This window comes from Gasterosteus aculeatus, chromosome 17 (genome assembly GCF_964276395.1).
Source record: "Gasterosteus aculeatus chromosome 17, fGasAcu3.hap1.1, whole genome shotgun sequence".
In the NCBI taxonomy this organism is placed as follows: Eukaryota; Metazoa; Chordata; class Actinopteri; order Perciformes; family Gasterosteidae; genus Gasterosteus; species Gasterosteus aculeatus.
The window spans coordinates 7,876,767-7,894,522 of NC_135705.1; the positions used below are offsets into that span (position 1 = coordinate 7,876,767).

At 43.7% G+C, this 17,756-nt stretch overlaps 1 protein-coding gene across 10 annotated transcripts in view; it reads right to left on the reverse strand.

The window, feature by feature from the left end:
• The window catches only part of erc2 (ELKS/RAB6-interacting/CAST family member 2), a 29,503-nt gene that overhangs the window by 9,948 nt on the left and 1,799 nt on the right, over nt 1-17,756 (reverse strand). For 4 of the 10 annotated variants that reach the window (XM_078091957.1, XM_078091950.1, XM_078091951.1 and 1 more), the window contains exons 2-12: nt 15,191-15,985; nt 9,782-9,805; nt 8,316-8,750; nt 7,892-7,966; nt 5,519-5,674; nt 4,580-4,747; nt 3,708-3,875; nt 2,823-2,960; nt 2,361-2,501; nt 2,026-2,166; nt 1,426-1,461 (exon numbers count right to left, since the gene is read on the reverse strand). In XM_078091957.1, the coding sequence (XP_077948083.1) occupies nt 1,426-1,461; nt 2,026-2,166; nt 2,361-2,501; nt 2,823-2,960; nt 3,708-3,875; nt 4,580-4,747; nt 5,519-5,674; nt 7,892-7,966; nt 8,316-8,750; nt 9,782-9,805; nt 15,191-15,865 (2,157 nt within the window). In that variant the 5' untranslated portion in view covers nt 15,866-15,985. The remainder of the gene's footprint in view (nt 1-1,425; nt 1,462-2,025; nt 2,167-2,360; nt 2,502-2,822; nt 2,961-3,707; nt 3,876-4,579; nt 4,748-5,518; nt 5,675-7,891; nt 7,967-8,315; nt 8,751-9,781; nt 9,806-15,190; nt 15,986-17,756) is intronic. The other 6 variants (XM_078091958.1, XM_078091954.1, XM_078091955.1 and 3 more) reach the window with 3 other exon arrangements.

The window sequence follows — 17,756 nt, forward strand, 5'->3', positions numbered from 1 at the left end:
CCGCAAAAACATGCGGTACAGCACAGAATGTTTTACTGCAGAGAAGTACACATAGTACACTGCAGTCCATCACTGTCTTATATTAACAACTCCCTTTGCTCTCTCTCTGTCTGAATAAGTCAAATGTTGTGAACAAAGGGCGTTAATACTGCTGCTGGCTCATTAGCCTTAACAGAGCTATTATTTACCTCCATTTAACAGCCCTCTGAGACTCTCAGTCACTTTGCACACTTGGTCAGTGGGCAGACTGTGGGACTGTGTATCTGTGTGTTTGAGAATTCAGCCTGTTAACGATCCAAAAATAGTCAAAAAATCAGTTGCTGTGAAATGTTAAATTATGAGCCTGTCTTTTTGGTTGTCTGTCAAATGATGGGAGCTTTACCGCCTGATCAATATGGACTGTTTTCACCGTTGTTGCAGTTTGTAACTCTCCATGGAGAACAATACAGTGGTAGACATCACCCTTGAGACGATATGCAGCCACACATGTCAACACAGGTTGCAAAAGAGTTATACAGAGCCAGAGAGCATCCAGCAAAACACTGCAGAGATCTCCAACCACGACGGATACCTCAGCTAACCGCACCACAGACACGAGAGAAAAGCGCGGCGACACCGACAGAGACAACATGCAACAAGATCGACTACGTCGTCATGCAAACCCAACGAAGCTGCACAGTCTTAGAGATTTTCAGTCAAAAGGATGGAGAAACAGAAGCAACAGGGACCAAATTAATCTGTCGGCTAACAGTAAGTCTCATATTTTAAGCATGAGGAGCAATGTTAGGATTTAGTTTGTGGGAGATTTTTCTCAATTATTCAAATAAAAAAGTACATTAAAATCATCAATTATAATAATAACATCAAGTTATTTCAGACCCACTTATTAATGTGGAAGTATGTTAAAATGGACCTATAAATTAGACTGTGGACATTGATGAATGAATGATGTTAAAGATGACATTTTAATGATTGTTTCAGATTTGTACTCCTCTTTTATTATTTTATTTTTCTAATTTGTTTCTATATTCATTCATCCTGTTTCTATAATATATTGTAATCTTATGTATAAAATTAAGGATAGTTGAGGCATAACCTGTTTTACTAGAAAAATACCAAATGTAAACATCAGATTAAAACTACATCCCTTGTAACTAAACTTCAATTTGACCTGAAAGGGAATTCTAAATAAACCTTTTGAAAAAGGCAAAATACGTACTCTGCAGAATGAGTATGTTGCACAGGACTCTGAGCTCAATATAGAAGTACAGTGAGATGGTCAACGTGCATCTTGGTGGCTCGGTGGGTGAAAGCAGAACCTATTCTTGAAGCTAACATGATCACCATACAGCATGTTTAAAATACGTCATCGTTGGTCCTCATGCTTTCAATATGTGCCTCAGAGAGCGCAAGAGAGGGACTTACAGGATTGTTCATGTGACTGAATAGCTGCTCAGCTTGCTACATTGCAAACGGAGGAGTTGAGGAAAGGAGGGTTAGGGCGGGAGAGTAAGTGTTAGGATTTAGTCTGAGCCAGAGGAGACAACAGCAGGATCAGACATGTTACAACACATGTATGACAGAGCAGTGACGTAGTCTCAGAACAGCACATGTTGTTACAGGTTAAGGGCAACACGTCACGGACAAATGCAGAGGATCACACACGGGGGTAGTCTGTGGATTATGGAGCAGTAGCAGGCTGGGGAGGGTATTTCATGGACCGCTCTGTTCCCTGCAGCGGCCCGTTATTCTAATTAACTGTTTTATATATATAAGGGAAATTTACGTTTTTGGATCAGTTTTTGTGTTATGTGACTCTGTCCTGTTAAATGCCTGTGCTCTCACAAAACTAAAGGGTAAAATTTAAGTTGGCAACACAGAATAGGTCTACTACGATAAACTGCCATGGTATGATGTTTACAGATGAGCTCTATTGAACTGTTTGTTGAGTTTGGCCTAAATTACCACTGCAGATTTTTCCCTTTTCAACTGGTATCTTAGTCAAGTATTACAACGCACACATACCTTCTGCAACTGCGTCTCCAACTTACTACACTCCTCTTTTTTCTGCTCGATGGCAATCTCCAGTGACTTGAGCTTTGAATCCTTCTTGAGGCCAGAGGATGCGATCGATGAAGCGTGTTCCTTTAAATCGATAAGACTGGACTGAAGGTGGAAAGACAGTTAACACAGGTTCAAAGTAGGTCTAAGTAGGCCAAGCTGACACAGTATGTACAATCCTGCAGACAGAATATACTGTACAGCACAGCCGAGAAGAGAAACATATCAGGGCACAGCAAGACTACAATATGCAGCCATGTAGACACACAATTCTCTTTGCTCCATGCATACTTGCTGACCTCCTTCTCTGTTAATTCTATCTGCAGGCTGTTGACCTTCTCCTTCAGATCCTTGTTCTCCTTCTTGTACGAGTCCACTTCATCCAGGCGCTCTCTGTCTTCCCGCTCCCTTTGGTCCTTTAAGCGCTCTATGATCCTCTCCTAACGTGCACACGCGTGCAAACACATAATGAAGGGAGTTACACTTAAAAAACACTCTAAAGACACAATTCAGACTCAGACTGAGACGTAGACTCTTGGTGAACGTGAGCAATACTCTCAATATTCAGTATGAGCGTGCAATATTTTCATTTGCTTTCTTGCTGATAATTTGAGGAGAGTCAAAAATCAAAAAAGATACTCTCCTTAAAATCAAACCCAATTCCAGTCAGCAGGACGGACACCAACTTATGTGCACATCCACAACCTGGAACACCCATTGCATGCTACTACTAGAGCTAATGCTAACGTGCAGCGCTGTACCTTCTCTGACAGCGCCTCCTCCAGGGTGGCCAGGGCAGTGTCTGTGTTACTAGAGTCAGTCTGCAGAGACTTGACTCTGTCCTTCAGGTTACCCAGCTGCTTGTCTTTGTCCCGCAGTTGCTCCTGCAGGTTCTCAATCTGACACAGCAAGGAAGGGGAGGAGTGGGGAGGATGGTGGTGTTACAGGGGAGAGTAAATAAAAAAGCATTTCAGAGGTAAATGGCCTGATCTCAAAACCAGAAAAGGATTTTAATTTTTGTTTAAAAGCTCGACTCGAAAGCAGTTTCAAGAACTACATCAAAAACTGATAAGAATTCTTTAAGGAGAGTTTGAGAGGCAGAATAAAGAACAGAATATGAACCAAGCTGGCACATGGGATCGAGTAAGAATTGTGAATTAGGATGTTAGACATTGTGATGTTTACTGATCTGACATTTCGTATTATATGATTGTAGAGAAAGATGGACGAGGAGGAAGAGGTGTGATAGAAGAAGAGAGGAGGGAAAAGTAAGCAAAGGGAATGGGTGAGCAGCTAAGGATGAGAGTAACACTATGAGGGTATTTATAGCACACACATACAAGAGTCAGTGAGGCAGAAATATCTCCTAGCTTGTCTTTCTATGGACGCGTCCCCCCTGAGAGAAACGGATACTCTAAATGGAGAGAGAACGCACTGCTCTGTGTTTTCACTGAGTGGCTCGTTTAGTCGAGAGTCGAACCCAACAACTCGTTACGCTCATCATTCATTTCAAACTACATCTAGAGTATAAACAATATAACTATAATGTGGTAAGGAAATGGTTTGGAGAAGTATTTTAATATATTTTCCTCGGTCTGCATTCTCACTCACAAAATAAAAAGGCTTCCTTTGACTCTGATTATCACCTTCTTCTGCAGGACATTGATCTTTCTTTCTTTGACCTCCAGCATGTCCTTCATGTCCCTGATTTCTCCGGCAAGAGTGCCCTTCTCCTCCGTCAGGTCCTGCAGCTGCTTGGTTTTCTTGTTCAGGAAGGACTCTTTCTCCTCCAGACGCAGACGTAGAGCATCAACCTGATGTAAGTCACAGCCAAGAACACTGTAGTGAGTCCTCCACCTAAGACATTCTTACTTGACTAACACTGTGTTATACCTGCAATGCGTGTTGACTTAATTGATGAGTTGATTTAGTCAGCAGAGTAAAACTCAGTTCATCCACAAAGAATCACACAATGACACTAAAAATCTTCCAACAAGCAATCTGATCAAAAGCAAAAATGAGTCTGACGGCATGAAAAAAGAAAAGACTGAAGAAACCGTGGTTATCTAAGACCAACTCAACCAATTACTCCCCTAATAGAATAAAAAGAGCCAGTCCAAGCAGTGAACCTGCTTCCATTAAACAATTATTAACAATTAAACTTACATTACGCATTAAACATGTAATTGCGAAGCAACATGAGTGATGAGCAGGTATTCATTAGTGTGGTGATGATCTTCAGTTTGGACATTACAGTTACAGTACCATAATACGGTGTAGTTGTTTGATATATTGTGTGTATTGTATGTCCTGGAACAGTTTACTGCGCATTACGTTTCTTTGGTGGTGCCACAGTAAGTAAATACATTGCTGATATGATATGCTGTAATAAGCCGCAGGACGAGCCTATTATTTGCTCAGATTTGCTTTGAGTATGAAAATGATTTTGTGGGGCATTGCATTGTTTATGGTTTATTTACTGCTTGACAACCAACAAATGCATGTTTTTGACCATTACCTCTGTTTGCAGGATGGCAGCACGTTGCTCCTTGGCAGTGAGAGACTCTTTCAGCACCTCGATATGCTGTTTGCAGTCTGAGTTCTGGTTGTTGAGGGTCTCTAGTTTTGTCTGCAGAGCCAGCAGTTCAGACTCCTTCTTTGACAACTCCTGCTTCAGCTGGTCAATCTACAGACATGTTAGACAACCATTTACATGAGCATTGTTATACCATCACATGTGCGCGCGTGTTCGACAACATGGGGGGAAACAACTACAGCTACACAGTATGACTATTTTCATCAACGCACTTCACCATTAAATATGCATTTAGGACTGACTCTCCTGCATTCTTCATGTATTATACATCATCTCAATTCATCATTGATGAAAAGGAGTAAAGAACTGTGGCAGGTCTACACGCGGTCGGCTAACGAGAGGAGCGGCATGTAAACACGCATTCAAAGCTTTGCAGAGACAGACGAGCCTCGGAGAGCTCCGCCGCGTGTTCACAGTGTAGCTCTAACTAACAAAGTCATCATGTACAAAAGCAGGTGAAGTCCATTCAATAAAAGCTAATCCATCATTTACTAGGCGTTCACTCTTCAAACGTAATGTAAGTCACAATTGTATGTGGGCACAATAAAGTAACCATCTTTTATACGTATGTAAGGAACAAATTACAAGTATTTCAGCAATTTTATTGTGATTTAGCCTTTTTGTGTATTCTGCCATTGAACTAAAAAAAAAAAAAAAACATTGGCAAAGAAGCCTCACTCAGATAGTTGCCAACAGGGCACTTTGCTGATGACACTAAATGCTGAAGCAGAGACAGACTCATCAGCTTAATTTAGCATTCTCATATATCTGCACAGCTCTCTCTCTCTGTGTCCCGAACGACTCAATCGTGTTAGTTCTTCAACAAGATCTGCATTTCATGCACAGCCGGACGGTATTTACCTTGGTCTTCATGAACTTCGAGTGGTTCTTGTAGACCTCCATCTGCTTGATCTCCTCTTCTCTGTCTTCTGTGTTCAGTAAGCCGTTTGCCTTCAGCATTTGAATCTCATCCTCCAGATCTCGAATGTTGCGCTCCAGAGAGGCAATTTTGGTGTCCTGCACACAAACATGCAGAGGAGACACACCTCAAAAAGCAGACTGGCATGTCTTTTTTTCAGTTTTATGCAAGAGCAAGTAAAACTGAGTCCAGAAATGACAGAAAGAAACTGACAAAAAAAAGAGGAAAAGAGGAAAAAGAGGAAATGAGAACAAGAGAGCAACTGCAGTATCTGACATCAAAAGCTTTCTACCCAGCTCCTTGCAGCCGCACAAATGAGTAATCACCATTGAGAAATATTGAGCAGACATCCGGCAATGAGAGATCAGCCTGGACTGGAGAGAAACGTGCCAGGGGAGAGGAAGAAAAGTAGCCCGAGTTGCTTGCAGATGAATGCAGAATCCAGGATCCGGACTGTCTGCGACTGTGAGTGCAGCTTTAGCTTCACGGCTTTTTAAATAAATAATACAACGTCTTTACGATTAGCCATGGTCCATCTCCCTCGCCAGCAGAGCTCAGAGCAACCTTGTTTCTTTTCCCTCTTTTTGTGTCTCTCCTTCGTTCATCCCGGTGGTTATTAACTTTTGAACTTGTGGCTGTTAGCGGGGTCAGTCGCGGGAAATGTACTGTAATGAGGAGCGATGGACTCTCGCGAAGGATCTGAGGGGTTAATGCATGAACACCGCACATGTACATCCACTTCTCGCTACCGCTGCATCTCACCTCAGTCTCTCTCTTACGAGACAAACATCAATGAACATTGCGTCAATAGATAGACACCGTACCTTCAAAGGAGGGAGATTTTATTCCATCCACATGTAATCACTGGTACATCGACCTGGTCAGTGAATCTTGCTCTTTATCTCTCTCTCCCTGCCACTGTGTATCTCTGTTCCCATCCATCTCCCTGCATACTGGCCTCTCGCTGTCATAAACAACCACACCTGTTTCCATGGTAGCAGCAGGCAGGCTATATACCGTGCACTGTCTCTGGTGAGTGAGGAGGAGAGAGAGGGAGGGATGAAGGGGAGACGGGCAGGGAGGATTTTTCGTGCTTTAGCTTCAGCCCCAACACAGCAGTGGGAGTGAGAAGAGGGGAGATGTGCGGGGGTCTTCCTGCACATCTAAGGTGCGGTGTCTATCTACAGGAGGAGAAGGAGGAGGAGGCGGGTCTTCCCTCGCTCTGAATGCAAATCAACAGAGTCCCAGAACAGAGATGTCACATGACCGCGTTGGGTGAAGGCTGAGGCCTGCACAGTGCCGATCCAGCCAAGTGAGCGGGGCTGTGTAAGCTCAGCAATGATGTCATGATTTATTTTGAGGAAGTGATGTCAGGCCTCTGCAGTGAGGCTGGTGGAGTCTACAGCAGTACGACACGAGTACAGCTCAACCACATAACAAGTGTTTATAAAATCCCATTTGCATGTCACGTATTTGCATATTACAGAATCATCAGTTTGAAATAATGCAACATGAAAGTCAAACGGTATTTGCCTGAGCTTAAATCACATTGGATGTTGATGGGTGGGGTCTCGAAAATTGCAGCCTATCTTTAAATATTTTCAATGTAACATGAGACGTCCCTTAAGTTTCCCCTGAAGCTTTAAAGCCACGTCAAACATTACATACATATTCTTTCTCTCCTTGTTCCACTATTTAAAGTGAATTATTCAAATCTAGGATGCCCTTTTAATACCTTCAACAATGCTAGTCTGCAAAAGATATAGCTGAATTTATAGACCTGTAGTCTTAGTTGTTCACATTAAATATGCCATTAACTGTCATAAAACAAGTGTGATGCAGCTCGGCACGGCTGGCTGCTGCACCTCTTCAGCAACGGCAGCTGTAATGTTGAACAGTAATATTGATTGTTGATGTTTGCGCAACTGCCCAGTGAGCACATACACAGTGTGTCCGGTTGCATGTGAGAGAGAGATAGAGAGACGTGTGCCGACTATTGACTCAGCTGCTGATAACCATACAACAACAATAGATTGTGTAGAACACCATATGTGTTTAGACATGCCGCAGTTTATACAACACAACGCCATATAAAAGAAACATCTGTCTTATAACATCTGGCGTTAGATAGGCCATTCATAGCTAGCTGGTTGGTTTGTATACAGCCCTTGTTAGTGGAACATTCATTCAGTTGGTTAAAACGACAAATGTATTAATTACCCTGGTGTTATTTTGAGGATATTTAAAGTGTATTTTTCTAATGGTGACCACTGCTGTGGTTACACTCAGCTGTATATTATGAGTCAGGGTCTTACTTTCATCTCGATGATGGTCTGCAGGGCCTTGGTTTTGCTTGGGTCCTGATGCAGCTGATTTCTTCTGTGTAGTTCCTTTTAGAAAAAAACAACTTCTTGAGGCAGCAAACAGCAGAATACATGGTTACCTCTACCAAAAGCTAGATAGCATGACTAAAATAGTAAAAACACAAATTCAAACCCCATAAGATGCATTTCAATTTTGTAAAAGTGTTCAATGAAGCTAATTTGCTCTGAAGTTTTCCCTTCCTCCATTATATAATTGACATCCTACAATGTGAGCTGTACTATAGAGCCTGTTTATTATGGGAGAATTGTCACTGCCCTCTAGTGACAACAAACAAAAATAACTCTCCATTTTTATCCTCACACAGTGAATCCACTTAATCTAATTGATATCAACACTCCCCTGGTCATAGATTACCTCTCGAAGATGTAAGTTCTCTTTGTCCTTTTGATCCAGAATAACCTCCAGGTGTCCGAGCTGGGCCTCCGCCTCAGCGATACGCCTCGCTCTCTCCTGCTCCTCCTCCTCGGACACCCTTCCCGACCCCGATGGCAGCCCTTTGCTCTGCAGCATCTCCAGCAGCTTCTTAATGGACTCGTCCCTGGCTCCGAGTGTCTGTTTCTGGGTCTCGATCCTAAGCTCCATCTCCTCCAGTGTCTTCCTCAGCAGGAAGAGCTCCTTGGCCTGCCTGTCGTGTTCGGCCTGCAGCCGACGGAAGTTCTCCTCCGTCAGCTCGATGGTGGTGTAGTGGTCCGAAGCGGAGCGGTTGCCGCCCTCCTGCTGCAGCAGGTGGTTCAGGTCTCGTTGTGTGCGCAGCTCGTCCTGAAGGGCCTGGATGGTCATCTGGAGATGCTGGAAGAAAGACTCTGCGATTACTGACGATCATTTCAGGAATCAACACAAAAGTTTTTCATGACAACACACAGAGATGCACGCGAGGGTCGACGCATATTAACACATTTCTAAAATGGCTGTCTAAAAAGTTCTGTTGAAAAGTCAAACAGGAGGAACTTACCAATTGTCACGAGCAAATAGACTGAAGAGAATTAATATGGTCAAAACTGCTGGCAATAGTGCTTATTTCATGTTTGTATGTTTTTTCATTCAGGAACAAGAATCACATTTGAGTCCCAGTACGATTCAAAGATGTCAAACCAATTCATCCGTGGGTAGATTGCTCTGCTTTAGAGGGAATGAACGAGGTTGTTAACGTGACTATCACAGCTGAAGACCTCGCTGAAGCCTCCCTGCAGTGCAGCAGAGATCTTTGCTCTCTGACAGACAGCTTGAGACGCCCTGCGATTAAAATGTCAGAGGTGGCATCTGGTTGCAATAAAAAGGGGCTATCCGAGCGGCATTTAGGCAGATACGGAATGCCGATGGAGCTTTTATTGAGCCATTAGCGTTGATTGAAATGGATTCAAACATTTTAGATGCCTAATTGATTGCGAGTGTGCAGGATGAATATTTCAAAAACACACACTCTTTATGTGCAGGGGTGTTGGTCCTGGGCTTTTGGGAACACTGTAAGGGGAGCAGAGTTTCTGTCACAGATTGACTCCACAGAGCTCAATCTATGTTTAGAAAATTGCCCAATCAGGATTTAGAGGAGAGGAAGCAGATCGTTAAACCCACTTGAAGTCTGAGGTTAAGGGTTTGTGGTACTGCAGGGGGAAGGAGCACCGGACACACTCGGATTCGGATCATTCTTGGAAGTTTCATAGGGCAACATACGAGGGTTCAAGAGGAGTTCGCTTCCTTTACAGAGGTTCACAGGAGAGGAGGTTGTAATTGCGCAAAGGGATTGAAGGTAAAAATACACGCCACACTGAAGGTGACTCTATGTTGTGCACGCAACACGTGGTGCAAACATAGGGACAAACCTTGGTTCTCCTGGCATCCAGCATCTGCAGAGCATGGGCAGAATGAGCAGAAAAACAAATGTATGGTAAAAACAGAGCTTTAGAGCACGATGCAACATAAACGGATGATCAACACAAACCAGCCAGAGATTTGTAAATGACGGACACACATCACATCCGTCTGTCCAGCCCATCTCGGTATGAGCCTTCAGCCCTGGGTTAGAGCATCATATTGACAATGTAACTACAGGAAAGATAGTTCTTGTTGGGAATACCTTTTTGGAAAATAATGAAGATTAAGTTGTGATATCGATATTCAATATTGATTACTTGGTTTGATACGTTTTTCTTGTTTTTCTCGTAAATAATCACATTTATTTTTCTTTGGGCTTTTAATGACTTGCTCAAACTCCTATGTTGTTTTAGTACACGTATCTTTTGATGCTGGTCTGACAAAACAAGACATTTCAAAATGAGTTGCAGCTCTGATGCTGATGGTGACATCTTCAGATAGAACTGCAGTACACTCATTTTGAACATAACTAGAGGACAAATACCAAAGTATTTGTCCGTCGCTCTAACACGTCACACTTCCTCAGTACAGACCAGACGGAGAGCAGCCTCAGTCCTTCATCCATTCACCGCAGACTGTGCAGGACGCTGTAAGCATCGCTCTTTAAACCGTCGGGGGCGGTGTTTGTATTGAGAGATCAAGAAGCTGATGATTTTTTCTGCTGACTGCAGGAACGCTGCCATCATCGCCAACAGCTTTGGTCGCACTAGTAGACAGTCAGAGCCATTTGGTCTGGCAACAGAAACCACTCAATACGTCTTAACTTGTCAATATCCCACTGAGTGTAATCTCGTTCATTTACCCTTTATCAGTCCCACTGTCACCACTCAAAAAAAGAAATATTCTTAACAATAAAGAACAGATCTGTAAACTGTAAAACCTTCCTTTTTCCCTTTAACTACTTGTTCAATACAACAGTTATCTTCTTCATACATGTAGTCCTTATGATGAAATAAAGAAAGTGTAAAACAAATAGTATTTGGGCCCTGCAAATATCGGTGTGCTGCCACCGTATTCATACTAAATCCGTTTTAATATTAATGCACTTAAAAGAACTGTCTTCCTCACCAGTTCCCCCCTCTGTCATGATCAATAAACTGCTGGAAACAGTTCCTGTGAGTCAGTCATGATTCAGCGGATATTGACGTGGTTGTCGCCCTGCCTCAAGAAAAGGCTTTTCTTTTGCAGCGTTACCTGAAAAGAGCTTTCCCCCGAGTCAAGATGTTCAGCTACAGTGCTCCCCTTTATAAGTGACACCTAGGGCAGCCGGGGGTAACTGCTTGTCACGAATCCTTGTGTGCTGAAAGACAAAATCCGTCCTAGAGCTGCAGTAGACAAGAAATTCGGTTCTTATATTCTCCCCACAAAACGTCTGTCAGAGATTGAAAAGCTAAACTAACTACGGCTAATTACACATGGCAAAGTATGCTCTTGTGCTTTATAATGTCTGTACAATGCTGAAATAACATGACTAAAAGTCTCCAAATACGTTGGCTGTGTTCACAATAATAGTTTAGCAAGTAACTTTACTAACATTTTCTTATTAGCAACCGACATTTGGTTTAAAACCATTGAGGTCGTGCTAGAAGGAAAATCTGCAGATCCCCATAGTCACCAGGTTTCATCCTCTGGGGACTATGCATATCTAGACCGACTGTGCTGGCAATGCATCCAGTGATTGCTGAGGTGTTTTAGTCTGGACCAAAGTGGTGGGCATGTAACACAGGCTACTCTGATACGTGGGCTGGCGACATTCACGTCTTTTGCCAGGCGGCACAGCCAGGAGCAGCTGTATGTGGCGCATGTAACCTGCATATATGTGTGTGTTAGGAGAGAGTGGGAGTTTGTATCTGACAGGTGGACGGCTCCAAGGCGCTGAGTCAGAGCAAACTACTGCTCACTGCATCCCCCATCTCAGTGTTGTACGTCGTGATGTCTGACAGATATAGAATTACACCCACAGACATGACAGCGGACGTGGCATTTATTCCTCTCCGCTGTGGTAAAAGACGTCCCTCCAAACGTCCCTTTGAATGCACACTGAAGGAGCACTGGAACATATTTTTTTCGGTATTCAACTGATGGTAGTTGAACTGCATTGTGGGTAACAAAGGCTGCAATATTCTAATAAGAAGAGCGGCGTGTAAGCGTCCCACACAGTACAACTTGTATTTTTCCCCAAAGCTCGCAAAGGAAGTTTTGGAAACCAAACATAACAACACTTTGAATGAAAAAAACATTTACAGCACTTACTGCTATGAATCTAAAATCTAGAATCTATTGATAAATGATGAAAACAGACCCTCTGTGTATTTATTTCTGACAATCAGAAGTGGTTGCAACCTATGTGTCATCAGCTGTCCGAGGACAATAAAGGCTGCACACACACACACACACACACACACCACAACCTCCTCATCTGTCCTAAGAATCACAACTATGGGACTTAATACTATTTATTTTATATTTCCCTTCGCACTAATGCTAAACACAAAGTGGTAAAGTGTATAATTTCACAACATCTTTGCATAAGAATCAGTCAGCCAGCCTACCGGAGCAGGCAATCAATAAACCATTCAAATAGACATAATGGCTGTCGACTAACTAACATCAACATCTTTAAAAAAGTGTGAATTTAAAATAATATTTTGGGTAAACGCCCTCTGGTTTAAGCATCTCATTTGTCCTATTTAGGTTCATAAAAGCACATTATTGTGTTTAAGGTGAAACAGTTGAGTCACTCAAAGCTCTGAGCCATGCTGAGTTGCGACATACTGTACATTTATGTGGAATTTTATGCTGCTACTAAACATCCTAAGACTTACTTGAGTTCAACAAGTCAGGACATTTCCCAAAATAACAATCCCATTGCTCATCGCGTTCAGGTGACGGTTGCAAGCCCGTCTGCCACCAACGGAAGGTATTAACTCAACGCACTGTGTGGGCGGCACACCTGCTGCATCGCCACACATGTGAATCAGAGGTGCAAACAACTAATTACCCCATTACCGCTCCCACAAAACCCCACAGACTGGAGCTGATGACTAAACCTCGGCACACATATTCACGGCTGTGTCGACTACGAATAAAAGAAGCCTCTAACACACACACACAAATAGTGTGTGAACATGCACATATCTTCGCAATGTGCTCAAAATCCCTAAAATCCAACCTCCCACTTCAGTGAGACACAACAGCTCCTCGTTGATCACGTTTTCTTGCGAACCAATATCTGCTCACAGTAAGGATTCATCTTTTTTTTTTAAATATGTCATGTTTGACTCTGAGGCGAGGTATTCATACACGGACAGAGCAGTTGGGAATCTGGGAAGCTCAGCCTCCATTTTGAGGATTGGGTGGATGCAGGCTGACTGCGTGGCTGAGCATCAGTGGTCATGACTCAGTCAGATATGGTCCGCTCGAGCTCACACACTCGCCTCCAGCAGCTCTTGTCCAGCTTCGGCACGACAGAACATTCTGCTGCATTCAAGTCTTGTGGATCAGCGATATGAAGCAGCCTGGTCACTACGTTTGCATTGGACCTAAAAAATGTGCCTCGCAAAAACTAATCACCGCCGCTAATCACGAACGTCGACTGTTTCCATCCAAGCTCTGCAGGCTACGGCTGGTATTTCCCTCACAACAAACGAGAGACAAACTAACGCATGAATGGTTATCCATGTTTCCTACGGTATGTTTAAAAGAAGCGCGCACTCACAGATTTGATATTTCGCAAAGTAAACAAAGCGTGGTGTTTGATCAAACTAATAGAAGCCTTAGGCACCCGATGCAATCCGAATGTGTGAAGGGTGCCTTAAGACAGATGTATTTATTATTATAAAATTAGGCAATTTGCGCCTTAGTCCGCCGCTCAAACGATCCCACAGTTACAAACACACAGTTGCGTAAGAACGCGCCACAGCCCCCGAGATCAAGATAGAAAAGACTAATTAAAATAACAAGGCACATCTGCCATTTTATTGGCCCACATACTGCACTTCATTCTAGAAGCCAAGGAGGGACATAAATATCCTACAGAGAGTCATAGCAAACACTGATGGACAAGGCTGAAGATATAAAAAGTCCTCTCTTTGTATCGAGCACAAAGGCATGAAAGCGCACACTGTACAGCTTCTACAACCTTCAGCTGCTACAGTGCACGAGGCAAAAATAAAAATGTGTACGAGGATTCACGTCGGGGGATTGAAATAACACTGCACAAAAGGGACTCAATTAAACAAGTAAAGGCTTGGGCCCTCCCTGTCCCAACACATTCCCGGGAATCATAACGACATGAAAAGTAAGAGCGGCTCTCCTCTAGGGATCACCGGCAGCACCGCCATCCTCCCCTTTAGCCACACGGCGCTGCTACAGGGATGAGTGTGCAAGCTTTAACCTCCACACAAATCAGGTAAGTTACAAACAATTCGAGGAGGGAGCGTTCGTGTACACTGGGATAGAGGCAGACGTCCGCGACGACAGATGGGTCTCTGTTGACGGTCACACTGAGGGGAACCTGCTGCGACCTTGAAGGGGCGAAGAGATGGTGTTGAAATGATGAGCTGCTCAGTGTCTGATGGCAAAGCCCAGACAGACAGACCGGCACGAACGCCACAAGCTACCTAACTGCGTGCAGCAGTTTTTCCTTGAAGCAGCGATATTAAACTGAAGACATTAGTGTACTTGAATGAAGGGCAGATTAAGAGAGACAGACGGAGGGAGGACCAAAGTCAGTGGGAGAAAGACGGGAGGAGAGAGAGGTGAAGTGTTTTAAAGCACTCGACATGTGTCTCTTTGCCTTGTGCGTGCTCTCGTCAGTTACTGATTTAACTGGGCCATGAACACACTCCCACACAAGTAAAACATCTTTTGACACAATCTCAGGCCGATCTGATGGAAACCTTTTCAAAACAAACAATTCACTCGTTGGCAGCGTCGCTGTTTATCATTAAACAACAAAGAGCAGGTTTTCAGTATTGCTTGTAAGAGGATTTCATACCAGGCACGATGCTCAGCCTGTTAACGTGTGTTTCCCAAACTTTTTTTGTATTTGCCTCGAGTGTGTCTCTCGCCATTAATTCTGTACTGGTAAACTACTATGCGAGGAGACTGCATGTTAAATATATATGTGCACAAAAAAGTCTTTCCAGAAAGATTTCAATATGCACCGAAAACATCTATGACTGCGTTCATTCCATTGACCTCCCGGTCTGATGAGGCGGGTCTATGGCAGAGGAGAAAATGGTGAAAGCAGCGACACACAGATGCAAAGAAGACGATCGAACGACAGCAGTGTAACAGACAAAAATTCACCCCATAAATGAATGTATTATGACGGCGGGGAGAGCTGGTCTCACCTGGTTCTCCTCATGGGTGACTCTCATCTGCTCTTTCAGGATGGACGTGCGAGTCGCCTCTTCTTTCCTCATGATCCTCTCCTTCTTCAGCTCAGGACTCCAGAAGCTTTTGATGCTGTTTGTGGAAGATCCCAACTTACTGTCCTTGAGGTCGAGCTCCCGGCGCAGCAGATCATTCTCCCGCTGCATGTCCCTGAGCTGGACCTGCATCTCCAGCAGCTCCCCGCCGCTGCTCCGCACCGCCTGCCTCAGGAGTGCAGAGGGCACCCCCTGGTGGTGGTGGTGGTGGTGCAGCATGGAGAGGGAGCCCAGGTCACTGTAGGACAGAAGGTCACCGTGGGGCAGTCCCACGGAAGCGATGTTCGGGCTGCTGCCCATGGCCGTGACGCGGCCCCCGTACATGGCCCGGCTGGTGGCGCGACCCAGAGTCATGGTGCCTTTCGGGTAGGTGGCAGTGGAGCCCACGCCCTCGTGGTCGCTGAGATACATGGGGCCCGAAGTGGCATAGGCAGCGTTGAGCGACTGGATGTTCTCCATGGAGAGCGTCTTCCCCCCCCCGCCACCCCCGCCCCCGCTGTTGGCCCTCCGATGGCCCAGTCTGGGGGACCGTGGCAGGCGCGGGGAGCGTGCGGGGCTGCTCTCTACGTGGCCTACAGCTCTGGCACTGCCGTACATGTCCTGTGAATCGGCGGTGCAGCCACCAGTGGGTCCTTAGCGGAGACGGTTCTGACCCTCTGTGCTGCACATGGAGGACTTATCTCTTTCGTCAATGGGTGGAACACATCGAAATCTGATCTGCGGAAACAAGAACGAAGCACCTGTTAGATGACACACCTGTTTGTGTGTCGGGCAAAAGAGCAAAAATAGATCCATGTACTTTGTACACTGCTGAGGAAACAAAACTTTGAACTCAAAGCGGCAAATAGACTAATTTTATGTGATTTCTTTTTCAAATGGGCCACAGGAACGTTTTCATCGTGGATTTCCCACCCACCGACAATTATTATTTTTCCAACTAACAGTTCTAATTCAGTTGGGAAAGACCACATAATACATTAGCTAAATAATGAACATACTAAGACCCAGGGTGCAGTATTATATTTGCTCTCATACATGATGGCCAATTGTTGAGTAAATAATGATACCATTGAAGGAATGACAAAATGCATGAGATGTTATTTCTCTTTTTACAGTTAATTCCATTTCAAAACTATCTAGTGGTAATAAAAACTGAAGTGAAACCATAAATCAGATCAGAATTGCACCAAAATGCAACTGCTGCGCTATAAGAGCACCTGGATACACCAACATGTACCACTGTGTTGCACCCAACAAGAGAGCCCCTATAATGTCCCCAACTCAATGCAAGAAAAATCTATTATAAAAGACAACTAACTTGATCGGGCATACGACATAAAGTAATGCTCTGAAAGCATTGCAAGGACAGCACATAAAACATTCTAATTAAAGGGGGCAAGGGACTTACACTGATTTTCATAGCCAACAATGTAATAATATACAGACCTCCTAGTCACAACCTTAATTAAAACAACATAATTTTAAATATTTCCAGAGCCTGCTGGTTAATGAGGAGAAAGAGATATGGGAGGTTTCATTTTTAATGTTTTAATAATGGTTATGCCATTTCATGCCACCTCAAGCTTCAATACAGCACAAAGATACACCACAGTCTATAATATGTTAAAGCTTGAGAAGACACAATATGACAGTGTCATTATTAGATAATTGTAGATTTCTTTTAAAGTAAAATACAGAGAAGCAGTTTAACAAATGCTCAAGACAAAGACGCTGACTGAGATGTATAATATCAAAGGCTATTTAGTGATGAGAAAGTGACGATGTGTGGGACCAACAATTTGACTCTTTCATCAAAGTAAACTACAATACTGTCTCCCCTGTGGTGACACTTGCTGCTGAGACTCCGTTGCCATGGCGACTATGCCTGGGCTAACCGACATAAAGCACCCGAGTCATCTGACATAACGGCACAATAAGTTTCCCAAAAATTGTGGCCAAATGTAGATGCGTGTGTCTTGCATAAGTGCCAATGTGACATATCAGCCTGTAGACTATATGGAAGCTGTTTTTAACTTCATGTATATTCTTGTCTTTTCCAAATGAGGGACAGACAAAATGTCAATTAATGGCACAGGGAACCATGTGTCTAAGGCTGTGTATACAAATCCAGCACTCACTGAAGCACCATCATGTGGAAAGATTTGTCCCGGGGGACTGTAGCCTGGACAGGACGCCGTCCTCTGTGTTAGTAATATTAGGTAAAAGGTGTCCGGGTGGAAGAGAACGTACTAATATTAAATGGCACAGCAAATCAACCAGAATTGTTTTTAAGTATTGGGTAGAGAATATAACCGTGTTGTATTTATAACCTAAAGAGTGTAAAACAACTGTTTTTTCCTGTTTAGTCCCTTTGAGAGACAAATTCAATTAAAATTTTAAATATTACAACAGCAAACAACATAGCTCTAATCTACAATAGTCAGCTCGCCACGTCAGGTCTGTGGAGTTTGATTGGTAAATGTTTAGG